This window comes from Xenopus laevis, chromosome 9_10S, assembly GCF_017654675.1.
Source record: "Xenopus laevis strain J_2021 chromosome 9_10S, Xenopus_laevis_v10.1, whole genome shotgun sequence".
Lineage (NCBI taxonomy): Eukaryota > Metazoa > Chordata > Amphibia > Anura > Pipidae > Xenopus > Xenopus laevis.
In genome coordinates this window covers 60,522,449-60,544,471 of record NC_054388.1, presented here as the reverse complement: position 1 = coordinate 60,544,471, position 22,023 = coordinate 60,522,449, and the positions used below count along the sequence as shown (strand labels likewise).

Here is a 22,023-nt window from a genome sequence, read left to right as displayed (position 1 = left end):
TGCACCAGGTTCAAGCTGCCTTTGGTGACTGCAATCACACTGGAATTCTATGTACAAATTGTAGGAAAAACACATGGCACTTTGCTCACTGGGTGTCACAAAGGACCCCCCCCCCCATACTGCTAAAACTGAAGATTTTGTGTCCTGCAGAAAAGAATGGGAACCTGAAAAGAAGAAAGCTGAGCCAGGAATGTTCTGCTTTTATTGTTATTTTAACTTTACAGAAGCCATTTTCTGGGTGGACTAGAGAATTACCATCTGTATCATGCCCTAGAACCACCATTCAATCACAGATTATATATGTAGCTGTTGTTCTGAAAAGAAAAAATACAGTTGGATATATTTATCTGCAAAATGGGCAGAATGATTTCTATTAAGCTATTGATTTCTGCTGCTGAACTAGTTTATCTGCTATAAGTAGGAAAAGCAGTTCAATATATTTTGAGTTGTAAAGAACATTAACTAAAAAGGCAACTGGAGGTTCCACTACAAACTACAAACAAAGAGACAAGATATTACCATCCATGCTTTCATTTTAGACAAGTATTGATGCTTATTCTTGGGTTACCCAAATGTTTCTAGGGATGAAAGGGGGGTAATCATAAAACACACGGGAGACCCATGTGTCGTGGCTGATGTTAAGGCATCAAGGAAATGTGTAAACAAGAAAATGTGGCGCTCGAGACATGTGGTAAAACACACGGAAGACTGATGTAAAGGAATCTAGGCATGCACGAAACATAAGTTGACACTGGATTTTTTAATGAAAAAGACACTTGCTTTGGAACACTTTTACACCCATATTATAGGTGCAAATGTGAATAAGACATGATATTCACCTGGAGAAATGATATAGAAGAAGTCTTTAAAATCATCCATCCAGACTTCCGCTAGCCTTCTGTTGTTTTTGTTAATCACGTGACCTGTGCCTCCAGGGAAGGTGTAGGGAGTTGCTTTACGAAACACGTGGCCAACATGGGAACAAGTTACTATTTCAAGTGATCCGCCGCACTGCCAGATCTGAAATATATGTAATTACACACATTGTTTTAAAACACAATAATCTTTTCGGTAATGCACGTGTCTATACTGTTTTTCCTCAATTGTCTAACTTGGTCACTGCCATTCTTTATTTTTACTGTATATAGTAAGATATAGAAAAACACTAAACATTAACTCTGTATGGGAATGTTACTGCTTGCCATATATATATATATATATTTTTTTTATTGACACTTTAATTTCTCTCTTGCTTTCATTCTTCTACTTACTGCAGCAGTTTCTACAGTAAAGATTTTAGACTTGACATTCCTGCATACACATAGCCTCATTTAGCAAGGATGAAAGGCTGAAAATCATATTTAGCCATATTTAGCATTCACCTTGTCATTTTAAGCTAATCTTACAGGGGACATAAACCTTCTATAGCAGTGTTATTTTACCCAAAGAGAAATATATTATTTTTAATACATATGTTTATATTACAGGCTAAACAACACTGGTAAAAATCATTAAAACTTCTGCCCAACAAAATTGCAAGTTTGCCAGAATTCTATTTATTAAAAAAAACTTGCAAAAACATTTATGCGACAGTTGAAACTTTTAAATAAGGACAGAAATAGTAAAGGAGTGCTCTGGGTACTACATTTTTAACTGGGCAAAATATTAAAAAATATTAATAATCATCATCACTGGAGAAAATAACATATAGAGCAATACATTCTCTAGATTTCATTCTAAATAGCCTCATAGCCTCATAATCTATTCAGAATAAAGGTATTTATATATAAATTTATATATATATATATAAATTTATATATATATATATATATATATATATATATATATATATATATATATATATATATATATATATATATATATATATATGTACATATTTAGCAAAGTTTATATTCCTTGTGTTTTTATGACAAATAGATCTTATGTATATAAACAGGATAAAAAAACATTTAATGTCCTCATGCCATGATCTGTTCTATAAATATATCCCTTAATTTAATTTCAGTCCAACTAAAGGACAGAGTCCAGTATTTTCTTCCATCAATATTAACTGAAATAAACATTTTAAAAGAAAAGATTGTGATGATATATTATTTGTTTTACATTGCACTTTGCTACTTACATGAAGGAGGAGTGGAGTACTATGGGGATGCATCACAAAGGGGGCTAATACTTACATTAATAGTATATCTACACCCCTACTCTGTCCCAACATTTTGTTTTGTTGGATAGCCCTGAGATTGAGAAGTTGTTTGGTTAGTCATGAATGGGGTCTGATCATGAGAATTGTAGGCATTGCTGGGTATAATGTAGCAAAGTATGAATGGATGTCTGTAAATATCCACATTTCCATAATTAAAATGCTGGAAAGCAGGGCCACCATCAGGAGTTTACAGTCAGGCTCCATGGCAGAAGGGGCCACATAACATATAAAAGTTAATAATATAAAATTACCCAATTCAAATGATGCTTGGAACAGGTCAATCTATGACAAACTAAAAGTTCATTATAGATGAACTTTCCCTTTATTTTTAAGCTATCGCACTATACATATTTATATAGTGCACATTTTCATTATTTAGGGGCACATTTACTATGGGTCGAATATCAAGGGTTAATGGGGAAGGTCCCCATAGGCTAACATTGGCGCTCGGTAGGTTTTAGCTGTCGAAGTAGGTAGTCTAAGTTTTTTTTAAAGAGACAGTACTTCGACTATCGAATGGTCGAATAGTCGAACGATTTTTAGTTCGAATCGTTCGATTCAAAGTCGAAGTCGTAGTCAAAGGTCGACGTAGCCAATTCGATGGTCGAAGTAGCCAAAAAAATACTTTGAAATTCTAAGTATTTTTCATTCTAATCCTTCACTCGAGCTAAGTAAATGTGCCCCTAAGTATCTAACTCTTAGGGCCGGTGGCAGTGGCGCAGTGGTAGTTAAAGAGCATGATTTAGTTTACTCTTCATGTACATAAATTAATGTTTTGTTCCCCCTCCCCAAATGGAAGTGCATGTGAGACTCTCATTGTGTTGCTATGAACATATTGAGATTTGCTTTTTATTCTGAAATGAAAGAGACGTGAATCTAAGAGGCAGCGTGTATCTAAGGGCCAGACGGATTAGCATTCAGTTCTCTCCATCAAAACACCAAACATCCAATTAACCTAACATGCTCCTCTCCATTCCGACAAGGTGTTCTTCATGCAAGGTAAAGCAATTTCCAATCCTCACCTCTTAAACCTCCCTTTTGTACAAGGAATGTTAGACACTTCCTTCATTTCTCAGGGGAGGCCCAACAGGAAACTACATTATACAGAGTCATACTTTTAAAGGGAAAGATCTCCATTTCCATTAGTTACCTCAATTTTAACGTCTCCTTACACTGACATTTTGGGGCCTATATATTATGCTGTATAAAACTAAATTCACCAGAAAAACAGTGTAAAGAGCTGTGTAAAATAAATGAAAAATTTATCAAGGTGCATTATATTTTACATTATGTGAATTTCACCATTATTTTACACTGCTTCAGACCTTTGTAAGTAAGTTCTGGGGGAAGTTGCTCAAAGAAAAGTGTGTAGAAAAATTACGCAATTTTTACACTGTATTTTTACACAGCAATGCCTGACAATGTGTGGCAAATGATTCCCCTGTTTTTTCATACCACATAATAAATCTAACCCTTAGGGTCTGATTTCCCAAAATTCAAATCAGTTATTTTTCCATAATATTTTTTCTTTATATGAGAAAACAATTTCAGGACAGGTTTTAGCATTTTTTGAGAATGGGATTTTTTGCATAAGTAACAATAACACACATGAACTACTGCTATTTTTGTTTTACACAATAATCAGATTTTAGAATGGCAAATAAAGCACTGTTTAAAACTGGAAAAAAACTATTTGCCAGAGCCGTAGAATTGCAATTTTCATTTAAAAAAGTAGCCAAGACAAAATTGTTGCAGAGACAAAAAAGTAGTCTCAAGATAAAATGCCTATTGACTTTAAATCAGTTTGAGTGAAAAAAAACTTGAGAAACACCACCCATTAACTTTAATGCATTTGGATTAGTGATGGGCGAATAAACTTGGCCGGGCGCGGATTTGTGTCAAAAATATTTGGACGCGCGTCGGAAAAGTCACTCGCGTCAAAACCGCCATGCGTCAACATTATTCGGATGATCATTGACTTTAATGCTGGCATCAAAATTGACGCTCACGTAACAATTTAGGCAGGCATCAAAATTCGCGTTTCGGGACAAATTCGCCCATCACTAATTTGGACATAAAGTCTTTGAGAAAAAAAAGTTGCGTGCATAAAAAAAATGCACAAATTTTAAGCCATTTCACTAATTTTTTGACAAAGCAAAAACGGGACCAGTTCACTATTTAAGATGTATGTTTGTTAAGAAGTCAAGCTCTTTTCTTGCCACCCAATTACAGATCTATATGTGAGTAAGTGAGAGGGGTTTTGTGGATTGGGGGAGGTGGCCTAATAAGCGAGTCTACCAATGTCAATGGATTGCATGATTGTCCCTTTCAATAAAATTTAGAATATTCGACATTTACGGCAAGATAAAAAGTAGCTGCAAATACTGATATAATACATTAATATATTATTTTTTATTTACCCTAAAAGACATTTCCAGATTCTCTCCTCCCCAAATATCCATTCCGGAATCATAGGTTCCAAGCTCTTCAAAGTATTTTTTGTCAATAGAGAAAAGGCCTCCTGCCATGGTAGGTGTCCTGAAAGAGGGAAGAATATATCAGTTTAATAGTGAATGTCATTGTATGTTTAAATCTATGTTGAACTGCTAGTAATATCTACTTTCTATATACTGTATAAAAAAAATCCTGTTGACAAATTGATCTTGATAAAAAATTGGGTTTTTCCCATAGATATATAGGTATTTATCAGGTTTTCTTGCATCTTCTTACCAACATTTTTTTATGGACCAACATGCTTTAACCCTTGATATTGTGTTCAATTCTGTAAAGTACAGGACAGCAAATTCTATGCAAAATATAGCTGAGCTAAGGTGGTTAGATCCCCATTTAGGCAGGATGCTCCACATTATATGTAGATCAGAAAAGTCCAGGTTCATGTTAGGAGGTAACAGAAAACACCGCCAGAGTAGGTAGTTGAATACAGAGCTTCATGTTTATAAAATGTGAGCAGATGTAAAAGTCAGGGACTTTATATTTGAGGAGAAGTGTTATGCCCTGGTTTATCTCTTGAGAAAAACCAATGAAGGCTATAGGTAAATCTAAAACTAAACGAGGAGATAACCTTTTCTTAGCAAACTGACTTACCATGTACCATGAGGTAGACTTGGTTACATTTACCTTTTATAACCCCCTAAGATGTTCTTCTACAACACCGTCCCCCAAAAACTATTAAAATAAACTCTGATGTGCCATCTCTAGGATTGGATAATCTTGGAATGATACATTTTATACATATAAAAGAGACCTGAACCTTGCTCCGGGGTCCTCTTAGCTCATGAAATAAGTACATGTATGGGACCAGTTATCCAGAATGCTTGGGACCTAAGGTTTTCCAGATAAGGGGTCTTTCAGTTATTTGGATCTCCATATCGTAGGTCTACTCAATTAATAATTTAATTATTTAATTTAATTAAACATAATAGGATTGTTTTGACTCAAATAAGGATTAATTATATCTTAGTTGGAAACACATACAAGGAATTGTTTGATTATTACAGAGAAAAAGCTAATCAGATTTTAAAATTTGAATTATTTGATTCAAATGTAATCTATGAGAGATGGTCATCCCATAATCCAAAATTTTCTGGATAATGGGTTTCCTGATAATGGACCCTATACCTTTACAAACATAAGAAAATATGAGTCAATAAGACAAAACTCAAAAAATATCTTGGGAAGCAAATAGATATTCTCTTTTAGATCTCACCCTGACCTTCAAGCTGGTATAACTAAAAGGACAAATATACAGAATATGTAGAATATCATGTTATGCAGCACCCTGCTCAAACATGGGTATTCCCAGTATCCCATATAAAAAGGAATAGACATTTAAAGGAAACAGATAGACACAAGTAGTTCAGGTAGAACTTTTAGTATGTTATAGAATGGATAATGGTTAAGCAACTTTTCAATTGGTCTTAATAGTCCCTTTTTTGTTTTCCTTCTTCTTCTTGCTCTTTCAGTCTTTCAAATAGGGGTTACTGATCTAATATAAAACTAAATGCTCTGAAAGGCTACACCTGTTATGTATTTTGATTACTCATCTTTCTATCAGGCCTTTCCTATTCATATTCCAGTATCTTATTCAAATCAATGCATGGTTGCTTGGGTAATTTGGACTTTGGCTGAAATTTCAAACTGGAGAGGTGCTGAATAAAAAGCTAAATAGCTTAAAAACACAAATAAAAAATGAAAAACAATTGCAAATTTTCTGAGAATATCACACTCTGCATCAGTAATCCCCAACCAGTGGCTTGTGAGCAACATGTTGCTCACCATCCACTTGGATGTTGCTCTCAGTGGTCTCAAAGAAGGTGCTTATTTTTAAATTCCAGGCTTGGAGATAATTTTTGGCTACATAAAAACAAGGTATATTGTCACGCAGAGTCTACTGTAGGCTGCCAGCCCACATAGGGGCTACCAAATAGCCAATCACAGTCCTTATTTGGCAACCACTTGTTTTATGCTGTGTTGCTTTCCAAATCATTTTATGTTTGAATGTGGCTCATGGGTAAAAAAGTTTGGGGACCTTTGCTCTACATCATACTACAAAACATCTACAAAAATTTGGATTGGATTTCTATTTTTTTTTTTTTTCATTTTTTTAATGTAAAAACCATGAAAAACTCAAATACAAAACTTTTAAATGTAAAGGTAGTCGAGGCCCTATAGAAGTCAAGGAAGCTGCTTTTATCCAATTCAACAGTTTTTTAAATATTTTAAGCCTTTTAGAGGTTTTCAGATTTTTTTTTCTAGTAATTTTCTGAAAAACTCACATTTTTAGACATTTTAGATATATTCATATGCTTTAGTGCATTGTTCAGCATTTTTTCCCTTCGTACTTTTTATAATCAGATCTTTCAATAACTTTTGTGGCATTTAGTTCAATCATGGTTTCAAAAAGCTCTAAAACCCACTAAAATTCGACCTTCAATAAATGGGAACAACATTGGAAATAAACCTTGACATAGATGGATCAAAACACATGAATAATGCAAAGTTGGGGATGGCTTAGGGAGGCAGCATTCTATAGGTTAACAAACAACAATAGCATAAAGCTCCATACATTTCGGCACAACATCCTTTCCAATATCTTGCAGCAGAGGGAGCTGAGCATCAATACATGACTTCTTAGCAACACAATGCACATCACAACATCCTACACTAAAGTCTATGTCAAAACAATGTAAATAACCGTTGAAAAGATGTTGTATATGCACTGTAGGAAACACTGTCATCAGGGTACTGAATATATAAGGCAAGTTAAATAAAATAAATAAAATATAAGCTATTCTTTATGAAGACATATTATTCAAATTAATAAGTATCATTACTTCTTACAGTTTTATCTGAGTGAGGACATAAACCATCTCTAGTGTTGTAGCCCACCCAAGTATTGCAGTACCACAGCTCCCAGCATTCTCTAGCATATTATCAAGGGATAAAGCATGATGGGAGCTGTAGTCCAGCAATCACAGCAATGGATCCCTAAAGCAACACTGCATATTTAGCCTTTTTCTCAATTAAAGTAAGACTCAGGCAGGCATTTTAACTTATCTGGAACTCTTGGGAACTGACCTGATTTAACTAAACCCCTATCCCTAGAGAAGCTTATATACAGTGGTGCTTGAAAGATTGGGAACCCTTAATTTTTTAAATTTTATATGAATATGACCTAAAACATCATCTGATTATCAAGCAAGTCCTAAAAGTAGATAAAGATAACATAGTTATACTCCACCAATCAACTGTCAGACAGACTGTGTACAAATGGAGGAAATTCAAGTTGTTGTCCTACCCAGAAGTGGTCAACCCAGCGCCGATTCGTACCTTAGTGCCGCCTGAGGCGGCTCCTGCAATGCCGCCCCCCCTCGCCGACTTACCTGTCGGGAGGGGAGGCAGGAACACTAATGCGGAGAGCGCAATTGCGCTCTCTCGCATTCGTAAAGCCGAATTTCCGGTTTAAAAACCGGAAATTCGGCTCTTAAAGGTGCAGGAGCGGCTTTTTGCCACCCCTGGAAACCACTCCGGCGTTGCCGCCTGAGGCGAGTGTCTCAGCTCGCCTCATTGGCGGCGCGCCCCTGGGTCAACCATCAAAGATTACTCAAACTACAAGGAGTCTAATAGTCCGAAACAGGGCCGGGCCAAGCCAGCAGGGCGCCATAGGCACCCGGTCGGCTACCCCCGCATGCGCTATAGGGGGAGATTAAAGAAAGGGAAGGGCAGGATAGTGACAGAGAGAGTAGCATGACAGAGGGGAGTGACGAGGGAGTGACAGACAGAGGGAGGGGAGTGACAGACAGAGGGAGGGGAGTGACAGACAGAGGGAGGGAGGGGAGTGACGGACAGAGGGAGGGAGGGGAGTGACGGACAGAGGGAGGGAGAGGAGTGACGGATGGTGAGGAGGAGAAGAGGGAATCAATCAGCAGTGGAGCGAATGAGCCAGACTAGGGGTAGGCAGAAAACTTTTGAACAGGTCCTTGCCCAGCAGCCCCACATCTTTGCTCCCTAGGCAGATGCCTCTTCTGCCTACCCTAGTTCCGGCCCTGGTTACAGAGGAACCCTGGGTAACTTCTAAGAAACTAAAGGCCTCACATTGTCAAATGTTAATGTTCATGAGTCCACCATCAGGAGAACGCTGAACAGCAATGGTGTGTATGGCAGGGTAGCAAGGAGAAAGTAACTGCCCCAAAAATATTGCTGACCATCAAGATCCCTCAGACAAACCAGAAGGATAGTGTTTTGGGATGGATGAAGCCAAAATATAACTTTTTGGCTTAAATGAGAAGTGTTACATTTGAAGAAAGAAAAAACATCAATCAAGCATAAGAACCTTATCCCACCTGTGAAACATGTGGGCTAATTTTTCTAAAATTTAATTTGTGAGGTTTTAGATAGTGATGAGCGAAATTTTTCACCCAGTTTCACTACAACAATGACGCCCATGGGGGCAGCTTCACTAAAGGGCGAAGTGGCCGTCAATATCGACAATTCCCCAGAAATCCCCAGAAATCTCATTGCAGGGACATCACCAATTCAATAAAAATCATAGAGGACAAATCACTGGCAATCAAGACCATCGCTATCGGTCATTCGTACCCTATCACCAGGAGACTTTTTGATCTGGCGAATGGTTGTTACTCCGCAAATTCACTAAGATGCTAATTTTACTGAACGTTACCTCTTTGGCCAGAGTTGACTTCGCCGCCTCACACCAGGTAAACTGTTAAAACAAAGCAACATCTTCCTCAATCTTCAGTGACATCATATCCTGTCTGCAGGAAATGCATTAAAGTTATAAAAAATGCTAGCGACTTTTCTTTTTTTAAAGCGGGATTGCCTTCAAAATTCTGAACTATTAAAGATTTATGTGTGAACAATGTTTTTAAACTAATTTGAGGGGCATGTCACCTTTGTTTAAGGGAGGGCTCATGTCTAGGGCATTAGAGGATCTCTGTCTTTATTATGGTTCATTCGAAATGTGTTTGAAAATGAAGCCTCTTCAAGCATTTGCACCAACATTACTATTAAAGACGTCCATACGACTGTTAGGTACCTGCCATATTCAAATTAACCTAAGCGTTAGCAAAGTTTCGCTAGGTAAAAATGAACACAATGAAATTAAGTAACCGAAGTAACACTATGCAACTTTGCATTTTAGTGAATTAGCGTAGTGGTAGTGAATTTGTGCCTGGAAGCTTGAAGTTCTGTGAAACGGTCGCTAGTGAATCTTCGCCCTTTAGTGAATTTGGCCCATGGACTTCAATGGGTGAAAACCATAGTTGCAGAACAAATAAAATGACACGCCGCATCACGAGACAAAATAATTTGACAACCATAGACTGCCCTCCCTCTCCTGAGCCTGCCCTACCACATTGCTCCCCAGCTGCCCTCCCTCCCCTATAACAGAAAAAGAAGTATAAGGACAGTGCACAGTCGGCCGGCAGGGGCCCTAGAGGGGGTGTTGGGGCTCCTGAGTAGTAGCTCGGGTGGGTCTCACACACCCCAGTCTGACCCTGGGTTGTGCATCTGTCCCACCTCAGCTCTACTCCTGCCATGCTGCCTGCTCCCCTGTTTTTGACGTACTGTACATTGGAGGACTTCAGTTGAAGATTCAATGCATTTTAATGGAGCAGGTACAATAAGTTTCAGGTGCAAATTACTGGCAGCGGGTGACCAGTTGAGGGGGGGTCAAATCAGTCTGACTTCCAAAAAACACAGGTAAGTTGACATGTCTGTAAGGGAGTCACCTGGTCACCCACAGTAAATTTCCAGCCAACTAAATACTGTAACTTGCTTAATGCCCCCATACATTGGCTGATATAAGCTGCTGAAAGATTAAGTTGGCAGCTAATTGGGCAGTGTATGGGCCCCTCCGATGGGCTTTCCTGATCGGGGATGTCAATCTGGCAGGTTTAAAAATCCCATTGGATCTAGGACCGCATTGTTTCATTGATGCGGTCCTCAATACAACTGCCCATATTCTTCTCATTGTGATCCAATTATTGGGCCCACAATCAGATCAGCCCAATATTGTACACTGCAAGGTGGGCATATAGGGGAGAGATCTGCTAATTTCATGAATCACTGAAAGTATGGCCAGCTTTACCCCACTAATGAAAAGCATAGTAATTCCACCTTAAATCCTCAAAAGTTGATAAAGCAGGGAGTACAATCTTGGGTTAGTGCATGGGCGTAGTTGGGGTGGAATAGCCATGGCCAGGCACATCCAGAATACTTTTAGATTTGGGTTGGTATTTTTGATCTACCACCAGTTAAAGTACCCTGGACTGGATTGCTTTAAAAGAAGTAGACCACAATAAACAGTTAGTACTTCTGTTACTCTTCCTTCCCCTTCAAGTTTCTTTAAAATTATTCAACAAAGCAAATACTGTAAACAGTAAACTACAACTCCCAGCATCCTTTTGTCCATGCAATAGTCATTGGTAGTGATGACTGAATCTTTTTTGCCAGGCATTGAAATTTATGAATTTCGTCATATGCAATACTACAGCAAAAATCCACCACTAAAATTTGGCCAATACAATAAAAGTCGCCAAGACAAAATTATCAAAATGGTCCCATTTCGCTTGGCCATGAAATATGCGAATTTCGCGGGAAATAGGTGAAAAATTAGCGAAATGCAAATTTTGATGCTGGCGACATTTGCCACCCATTGAAGTTGATCGGTTGTAAATTGTCGCCAGCACCTAAATTGTCGCCGGTGTTGGAAGCGTTGCAGGCGTCACAAATACTTTTGCGGCAAATTTGCAAATTTATTCATCGGTGGCAAAATTAGGAAATTCACCGTGAATTCGCCCATCACTGATTGTCACTTCCTTCATGCATCAAAAAGTTCTGCAAGCTTAGTGCTCAAACACAGCAAGGGGGAAAAAAGTCATTACTGGCAATAAACTCTATATATTCTGTATATATAGCAGTAATCTCTAGTGCATTTATAATTTAAGTTTTCTTTAATACAAGGAAATAACATTGTAAAGTACATTTCTACTTTTCACTTAAAAGTAATTCTGCAAATTCACAGCCTTTATCAATTATTCACAAGTTATTTGAGGATTTCAAAATCATTTTCTAATCTTCACCCGTGCTTGGCACACATTGTAACTGAGCTCCAGCCCCCCAATCAAATAAAGAAAATTAATACTGTGCAGCTGAACCCAAGAAAATGTACTCACCTTCATTACTTTGTTTCACAGCCACATCACTGCTTTACCTGCTGAAACAATGTATGCAGCAATGGCTTACTGGGATACAGTGAAAACTCCCAGTGGGCCTAGGTATCAGTGAGCCCTCCTGCTTCTAACCATTTGGTCTATTTCATGGTTATTTCCTATTTCTGTATGGGAACAAAGTGACAACCCATATAGGATAGATTATAGTAAAGAAACTACAACAATACATAGGTTGAATGAGGTGAGGAGGAAAAATAATTTGGAGACTGGGCCTATTGTCTAAGGTTTTCTTAAATTCATGGGAAAAAGTGATCACAAAAAATCCTCTGATCCCACAATTATTTGAGGGTTTTGGCCATGCCATAAAGAGCATATTTATCAAGTTATTTTGAGATAAAAATGTTATGGCTTAAACGTCAGGCATTGCAGAGTAAATTTCTACATATTTATAGGTGGTATAGCTCTATATAAAATGTTTGTGTAAAAAGCAGCAAGTACTAGGAAAATGATGTGTTTAGTGTTTACTAAGGTTGCTTTTTTTTTTTACTTTTTGCAATTTCCATAGGAATCTACTTACTGCCTAGAATTTTTCCACTGACTAAAGCTAATGTTTAAGAAAGTTAGAAATGATTCACATTATGTTTTCATGCTCTGTACCAGCCTAAGGCAACGCCAGTCCTTTGGCAGGGAAGATCTGTTCCTCTGAAGATGCCCCAGTAGCTCCTCATCTTTTTTTCTGCTCAATTCACTTACCTGAGCTTAGAGACCAGCACACAGTATACAGTTCATATAGAATAGAAACATCATGATACAAGGCTGGTTAGTTATTTATTCAGATTCTAATTACATAGCTGCTCAAAAACCAGTGCAATGAAGCAGCAGATTCAATGGCAGATGAGTCTCACTTTATGCTTAAACGGGTTGTTCACCTTCCAAACTATTTTTTTCAGTTCAGTTGTTTTCAGATTGTTCATCAGAAATAAAGATTTTTTTTCAATTGCCTTCCATGTTTTGTTATTGTTTTTCCAAAATTGAAGTTTAAAGTTTAATTAAAGTTTCAGTTTGGCAGCTCACTGATCCAGGAACAGATTCTGAACTGTTACAATTTGCTACATTTAGTTGATACATTTGTCATATTAGCAACTATTGTATCAATTCAGATGCCTCTAATCAAATAGATGCCTATAATTAAACTCAGGGAATCAGGTAAAGCAGAGACAAAGATAACAAATGTATCCACTAAAGTTATCAATTTAAAACAGTTAAAGAGACAGGTAAAGACCCCTCACCCTAGAGCTGCTTTAGAAGGTGAAAAATTAAACTTTACACTTCATTAGAAAAACGATCACAAATAGAAAATAGAAAGTAATTGCAAGAAGTCTTTATTTCTTGTAAACTATCTAAGTGCAACTAAACTGGAAAAAGTGTTTGAAGGTGAACAACCCCTTTAATGATTTATGATGACCCCTAAACTTGGCTTCTCAACAGCAGCCCAGAGCACACTGAGCATGTGCAGTGTCACTGACATGCCCAGCATTGGACTGGAGTATAAGGGGCCCAATGGGGCTGTGACACAAAGGGCCCACCTCACGTCCTCCTAAATACTACAAATACTTCTTTATAATGGATGATTTACACAATTTTGACTGATGACATCAAATTCTATGAGAAATATTCAGGTTTATAAGTAACAGCAGAAAATTCCGAATGCCAAAATGTTGTACTTACAGCTAAGTACTCCCTTTGCACACTGCAGAGAAACTACGAGGAACTAAGACCTGTGTAGCTATGCACCCCTGCCTTTCCTACATGACCATAATAATAATAATGACCAGAAATTGACAATAAGCTATGCGTTTTGCAGTGATTTACAAGCATACAGATATGATGGAATATTGGGAAAAAATGCTGAATTGTGTGGGGAAAGTGCAACTTACACTGCACCTTTCTCCACCTTGCATTTAGAGTCTTGTTGAGTAAATGACATCAAAATTCAGAATTTGCAAAGATCTGATGAGGGAATGTAATAGCCACAAGTGTAATAAAAACCTGCAAAAGTCTAATTTTTTTTATTGCATTAATAAAATGAGAATGTTGCTGATTTATTACCACACTGTAATAATATAATAAGGAGCTTTAGATGATTACTGCATTGTACATTTTGCTTGTGCCTTGTGCTTTTTTAACGACCTGCTTGAAGAAGCTGCTATTTTTTATTATTTATTCAGAAAATAACATATTTAGTTGGAGATTTCATTATATGCACTATATGCTGGTGCCAGTTATTTTTCCTTGGAGTGCATTAGTGCCAGGAAAAGGAAAACCTATTCAGTTAATGACATTCTCTCTGTTTTTGCTTTTGTATTAAGCCTATTTAGTCTGTATTCTTGTTATCATGTGACTCCCTGCTCTGGTCAGTTTAAGAAAACATGTTTTTTTTTTTTGGTTTTGTAAAATGATCAACATTGTATTATATGTATAGTGTAAAGGTTAATAGCAAATGTATATGTTTTATAGTTACATTCAGTTAATAGTCATTGTTATGTTTGGAGACTAGGAAGTGTGGAGCAGAAAATCCCAGTTGTGTAGAAGGTTTTAGTACAATGGGTTATTTAGCGTTTGATCAGTGGTTCGGGAGGTGCTTAGGTTAGGGTACTAGGAAGGAGGTGCTCTAGACCTCTTTGGCTGATGTTCCAGGGAAACTGCATGATGCTTAAAGGTCTGACGAAACCAATTGCAGGGGAGTTGCTCAGGTGAGAATGGAAACCACCATCACAAGCCAGCTAGTGATAGAGCAGATTCTGTAGCGCTCACCTTATTGGATGGATTGAGATAGCTGAGCAGCTTGAACAAGTTTAGAGTGTCCAGCACCCCAAAGAGAACTTCATTTTTAAAGGATCATAAGCTTAGGGCATCCTTAAAACCACTGTCAGCAGGATCCCTTATTGTGCACCCATGGGCTAGGAGGGCATATGTGGAATAAGAGTGCACTTGGGTGAACTTGACAGTGCAACCATGTCCTTATTCTGTATAAAATCTGAGGTCATGTGTGCAACAAAATAGAGAATGAAATAGAGAATAGTGTCCCTAAGTTTGACTGCAAGGATTGTGTGTGGTACCACTGTGGTGCTGACAAGGGTAAACAGCTTCAAGTCTCATTACCCTCCAAATAATTAAGAAAATGTTCTAGGGAGGAATTTAAACTCCAACTGGATAATCCATCAGGAATTGATCTGTATTCCCAAAGTAATGGACCAACCTTGATTGTAACAGAGAGATGTGATGAGAAACCTTGTGAGCTTTCATAAAATATATATATATATATATATATATATATATATATATATATATATATATATATATATATATATATATATATATATATATATATATATATAAATTAAGCACTTACGGCAGCAGATTGAAGCATGTTTTTACTATAGATCAACAAGTACGGACATCTTGGCGTTTCTAGGGACCGTCATCAGGATGCCCAGCCGGACTGAATCCAAATCCTAATTTGCATATACAAATTAGCGATGGGGAGGGAAATTGTGTGACTTTTTGTCACAAAACAAGGAAGTGAAAAATGTTTTACCTTCCCACCCCTAATTTGCATATGCAAATTAGGATCCAGATATGTTTTGGTATTCGGGCGAATCTTTCGCGAAGGATTCAGGGTTCTTCCGAATCCAAAATAGTGGATTTGGTGCATCCCTAATATATATATGTATATATACAGATAGAAGAATGAAGCAGCACACGATTCTTTGCAAAAGTGTATATTACAGATATAGCATCAATACAGCGACGTTTCGGGCAAGCTATATGCCCTTTATCAAGCCATAATAAAATGAGCATTATACAAGTGATTTTTTAAAAGCAACACACAGGAAATGACTTCATAATTTGCATAATGGTTAGTCCACATCCATCACCATTTCATTTTAACCCTATACGCGTTTTCAGTGGATTTAAAGGAATAGAAATAGATCATAGTCCCTATTGAGACCTGAGGGATATAGAGATCCAAGTTTTTTAATCCACCACACCTCTCTCTGTTTTAGTTTTAATTCTCTATCACCCCCTCTTTTCAGAGGCGGTATTGTTTCCAACACCATAAATTTCAATTGGTCTGCAGTGTGTCCTTTTTCTAGGAAATGTTTGGATACAGGTAAGGACATATTACCTAGATTGATGCTGGAACGATGCTGGGAGATACGTGATTTGACCATCTGTGTGGTCTCACCTATATAGATGAGGCCACACGGACATATCAGCACATATATCGCAAATTTAGAAATGCAGGTAAAGTAGCCTCGTAATTGTACTGTGTAACCAGTCTGGGGGTGTATAAACTCCTTGTTTTTCAAAACGAAAGGGCATTGTGCGCATCCTAAACAGGGAAACATCCCCTTGGATCTGCCTCCCAAGAATGTTCTGTCAATTGTTTTAATTTTAGTTTTCATCTGGGTTGAAGTAACCTGTGCTCCTATAGTTTTTCCTTTGCGATAGGATATAAGTGGCATCATCTTAAATTCTTGTATCATAGGGTATGCATTTTGTAGTAAATACCAATGTTTGCGTAATACTTTGCCTATTGTTTCGCTATCCGTATGGAATTGGGTGACAAACGGTATCCTGTTTGACTGTTTTTTCTTAATTAGAGGGTATTCTACCCTATGTTGGGCCTGTTGTATCGTTTTTTCTGGATAACCTCTATCCCTAAATTTTTGGCACATGGTTTGTCTCTGAACACCTCTTTCTTTGGAGTCACTGACTAATCTTTGTACCCTAGATAACTGGCTGATAGGGATCGATTTTTTATATGTGGTGGATGGTAGCTCGTGTAGTGTAAAATTTGATTCCTGTCTGTAGGTTTGGAAAATAACGAAGTATGTAGGAGGCCACACTGGTCCTTATATATCAGAACATCAAGGAAATTAATTTTGTGAAGATCAAATATTAGTGAGAACGAGATAGAGGGATGTACCCCATTAATCCTGTCGTGGAATCGCTGAAGGGAGCCAACGTCACCCCGCCAAACCACAAAGACATCATCGATGTATCTCCACCAGGCCAAACAGTGCCTGGTAAAGTCTACATCTAGATATATATGTAGTTCCTCAAGCTTAGCCATGAAGGCATTGGCATAGGCCGGGGCGACATTGGATCCCATCGCCGTCCCACGCAACTGGAGATAGAAGTCATCCCTGAAGGTGAAATAGTTGCAATACAGTATGATCTCCAACAATTGTAGAAAAAATTCAATTTGCTGTTCAGAATAGTGGGCCCTTTCTCTAAGTATCCACTCACATGCTAACAATCCATCTCGGTGTGGGATAGATGTATATAAACTGGCCACATCAAGCGTGGCCAGTATTATATTTTCATCCCCCATTTCACCCAATGTGTTTAGCTTTTGTAGAAAGTGACCAGTATCCCTGATATATGAGGGTACCAATTGTATCAATGGGCTCAGTATTTTGTCCAGCATAACTGCTAATGGGCAAAAGACTGAGCCGATCCCTGCTACTATCGGTCGGCCCGGAGGACTGACCGGGTTTTTGTGTATTTTCGGCAAACAATATAGTGTCGGTGTCACAGGATTTTTTACAGTCAGAAATTGTCTCAATTTTTCTGAAATTACCCCTTCCTTGACCAAGTCATCTAACACAATTTTTTTTTTTTTAACAATTCTTTTATTGTGCAATCATAGCAATACAGAAATAAAGTCGTATAATAGTATTGCATCTCAATTTTCCTGCACATTAACCAAATAAACAATCATTACAAACATTAACCATCTTGATGTCATCCTTCAACACAGATTATTATACACAGGTTCATTCCAAATACTGTGCCATAGAAAAATAATAAAAGAAAAACCAAAAACAGTGTAATAGACAGGTACATTCATCTACTGCAGTTAGCCCAGACTCTCCTCCTCCTCCGACCAAGGTGCCCAAATTTTATTAAATTTCTCCAAACAGCCCCTTCTCATATATGTGAGTTTATGCAGGGGGAGCGCATTGTTAATGAGTTGCTCCCAGCCCTGTACCGTTGGGCCCCCTCTAGATTTCCATTTCAAAGCTATAGCTTTTTTTGCGTACATACATAAAGTGATCAAAAGCGTCCTCTGCGCCCTGTTGTGGGAGATCTCCCCTAGCAGATTCAATATCAACACCTTAGGATGCAGTGGCACCGGGATACCAGTTTTTACACTAATGATTCGGCTGACCTCTCCCCAAAATGTCTGCATAACCGGGCAATTCCAGATCATGTGCATAAAATTTGCTGGCGAGTTAGAACATCTGGGGCATTCATCTCTCAAAGCATGGTTCATTTTATTCAGCCTGTAGGGAGTAAGATATATTCTATGCAGGTAATTCAATTGGGTCATTCTATCCCTACTGCAGATAATCCCATCCAGACTCAATTCCAGAATCTCCTCCCATTCCTCCGAAGTAAGCCCCGGGATATCCTGTTGCCATCTAGCTAGCAGTTTGGTGAGTGAGGGACTACCGACCCTGACCAATTGGGCATAAAAATATGAAAGAGGTTTCCTAATAGCCTCTGAGCGAATATCTAATTCTACTTTCCTGGGGGTAGTGTCCGGTGGGCCAGACTGAAACTGAATAGCTATAGCATGCCTCAGTTGCAAATACCTAAAGAGCATTGGATTAGGGAGAGAGAATTTCTGCTTCAAGTCTTGAAAGGAACTGAGGTTACCATCAGGCATAATGTCGGAGATGTACTTAATGCCATAACGTGCCCATAGCTGCGGGTCTGGGATAGTGCGGAGATGCTGAAGTCTAGGATTACACCACAGTGGGGAGAATCCCGAACAGTGTGGCTGACATTTGGGGTAAAATTGCAAAACAGTGCGCCACACTGCAATTGTGGTAGACATTAGGGGAGACAAGGTCTGAGAAAGGGAGGTACCCCTATATAGCAGATTCCTCAAACCTTCCCAAGACCCCACTATTTGTGCTTCCAGGAGCGTCGCCGCATTAGTGGGAGAAGGAGTAACCCAGCTTTTCGCCACCACCAATTGTGACGCCAAGTAGTACCAGAAGGGGTTAGGAGCCGCCAAACCACCCTGAGTAATAGGGAGCTGCAGAGTGCTCAAGGCTAACCTGGGTGGAGCGTTGTTCCAAAATAGGGACAACATCGAACTCTTTAGTTTGGTAAAAACAGCTTTGTGTATGCCAATCGGGGCCTGTCGAAATACATATGTGAGTTTTGGAAGGATTATCATCTTAAACAAGTTAATTCTACCTAATAGGGTAAGGGGAAGATGCACCCAAGCCTCCCTTCTCTCCAGTATATATTTAAGGATGGGTTGTACATTCAACTCAACATATTTCTGGAGATCCGAATGTACCCATATGCCCAAGTATTTAAAGGTGTCCGCCCACTGAAGACCATGGACATTCTGAGGTAGGTTCGGCGGGAGGGGGTCAATGGGGAAAAGCACTGATTTAGACCAGTTAATCTTCAACCCTGAATACCTTGTGTGTAAATTTATAATGGCCAGTGCTCCAGTGAGAGCATAATTCGGATTAGGAAGATAAAGGAGAGTGTCATCCGCATACATGGAGATAGTTTCCCTACACGAACCCAGGTGTAACCCCTGCACCTCCTGCGAAAGTTTAATGCGACAGGCCAATGGTTCCATGGCAAGAGCGAACAGAAGAGGGGACAGGGGGCATCCTTGTCTAGTGCCCCTTCCAATTGCCAGGGCCTTTGACACTTTGGTGTTGGTTCTAATTTTGCCCACCGGGAAGCGGTAAAGTGCCTGCACCCATTTGATGTAATCTATGGGCACACCCACCCTCCTCATTGTGGCCCATAGATAGTGCCATTCCACCGAATCAAACGCCTTCTCATTATCCAATGACGCCACCACCCTCTCACCCCGGGTATCATGTACAACTGAGATATTAGTAAACAGCCGTCGGATATTAATGTCAGTAGTGCAGCCCGGCATGAAGCCCGTTTGATCCGGTGAAATAACCTTGGCCAGGTGTGGTGCCAATCTATTCCCAAGCACCTTTGCCAGAATCTTGGCATCCACATTAATAAGCGATATTGGTCTATACGAGGAGCATTCTAAGGGGTCCTTGCCTGGTTTGAGAATCAGTATAATGAGCGTTTCCCTCATAGACTCTGGGAGGGGTGCCCCCACCCTGACATCATTATACAAATTAACCAACAGAGGGGCTATCTTTTTAACATTCTGCTTATACCACTCAATGGGGAGGCCATCTAAGCCTGGAGTTTTACCCCCCGGGAAGGCTCCAATCGCCACCTCCACCTCCTCTTGAGTAATTGGCTCGGCTAGCTGTGCTATTGTACCTACATCAAATTCCGGTATGTCCGTGTCAAACAAGTATTGGTCTACCTCCGCATTCGTTACCGTCATCTTGGAAGTATAGAGATCTGCATAATAACTCATAAACCTACTATTGATACCCTCTGGAGTGGAATCAATATCCCCATTGGAAACTTTTATCGCTGGTATAGCCATTGAACCCCCCGCTTCTTTGGACAATAGAGCCAGTAATTTTCCATTTTTATCTCCAAACTCAAAAATATTAGACCTCTGATAAAGGATATGCTTTTTTGTAAGCTCCACCTGGGCCAACTGTAGCTCCCTTTGTTTATCCTGCCATAATTTTTGATTTTGGTCAGTTGGGTGTGCCACATATCTAATCTCAGCTTCCTGCACCGCCGCAGATTTTTGCATCAGATCTCTTTGGTAGCTATCTGACAGCGCCTTAATATTACTGATAAACTCCCCCCTAATAAAAGCTTTAAAGGCATCCCATGTTATTTGTGGGGAGACTTCTTCCTTGTTTAGTGCCAGGAAATTTTCTATGCTAGTATGAATGGATTCCTGAAGCTGGTCATGCTTAGCCCAGTAAGGACTCAGTCTCCAAATCCGATCAGCTGGGGATTGCGAGGCCGACATGGTGAGCAGAATGGGGGAATGATCAGATATGCCTCGCGTGAGTATTTCTACCTTTTGAACCCATTTATTAAACTCAGGGCAACCTATCGCCAAGTCAATTCTAGACATATTATTGGAACCAGGAGAGTAACACGTGAACTGCCGCGCCCCCGGGTTACGCACCCGCCATAAGTCTACCAGTTGAAAAGTGTTCAGCCATCTATTCAAAATTGCTGAGGACACTCTGGGGGGGTGAAGTTTATCTATATCCGCATTAGCTACCGCATTGAAGTCACCCATGAGGAGTAGCGGAGTCACTGCAATGGTCAGAAGTTTGTTGGTCAGTTCCTGCAAAAAACCATCAGATAGCGGGGGGGGTGCATACACATTAATCAGAGTTATTTTCTTTCCCAACAAAGTGCCTTGCACTATTATAAACCTTCCAAGTCTATCTGAAATAATCGTTTCCGCTACAAAGGGGCACGATCTACATACCAGAACAGAGACCCCCCTAGAATAGCTGGAATATACTGAGTGGTACATCGTAGTTATCCAAGGCTTTTTCATGGACAGCGTTTTCCCGCCCACTAAATGAGTCTCCTGTAAGAATATCAATTGAGGTCTATGCCTACGTATAAAATCAAAGACTAATCTTCTTTTTATGGCGCCCCCCATACCCCTCACATTCCACGATAAGATGTTAACCGAAGCCATGTTTCTCAAGTTTCCTAACTGATATCTTACTAGATATCATGGGCAGTTGTCTGCCAAACCGCAGTAGTAGAACCCTACATAACCTTCCATTACATGTGACATCAAGCAACAAAACATTCATAACCAAAAACCCTTTTCCCCACCCCCACCCCACCCACTGCATAAACATAGTACAAGTGAGTTTACTGCCCATAACTGAAACAAGCCTTAACTTTGTCGTGGGGTTAGTACCCGCACAGAGTCCAGTCCAGGAGGTGCCCACCGACAGTCCACACCGGTGACCTCCAACCCGGGGCAAGATAGTGATACTGAAAATGTGTCCCATTAGGCAGTAATATAAAGACCATTACCTGTCCTGCGAGAAGTCACAGATGTAACCAAGTAGAAATTTGAATAAGCGAATGTGTCCACCAAAC

General features: G+C 39.2%; 1 protein-coding gene across 4 annotated transcripts in view; it reads right to left on the bottom strand.

Moving 5' to 3' along the window:
• The window catches only part of galnt13.S (polypeptide N-acetylgalactosaminyltransferase 13 S homeolog), a 170,924-nt gene that overhangs the window by 60,851 nt on the left and 88,050 nt on the right, over positions 1-22,023 (bottom strand). For all 4 annotated transcript variants that reach the window (XM_041577760.1, XM_041577761.1, XM_041577762.1 and 1 more), the window contains 2 exon segments: positions 4,645-4,762; positions 840-1,020 (listed from right to left, as the gene is read on the bottom strand). In XM_041577760.1, coding sequence (XP_041433694.1) covers positions 840-1,020; positions 4,645-4,762 — 299 coding nt within the window.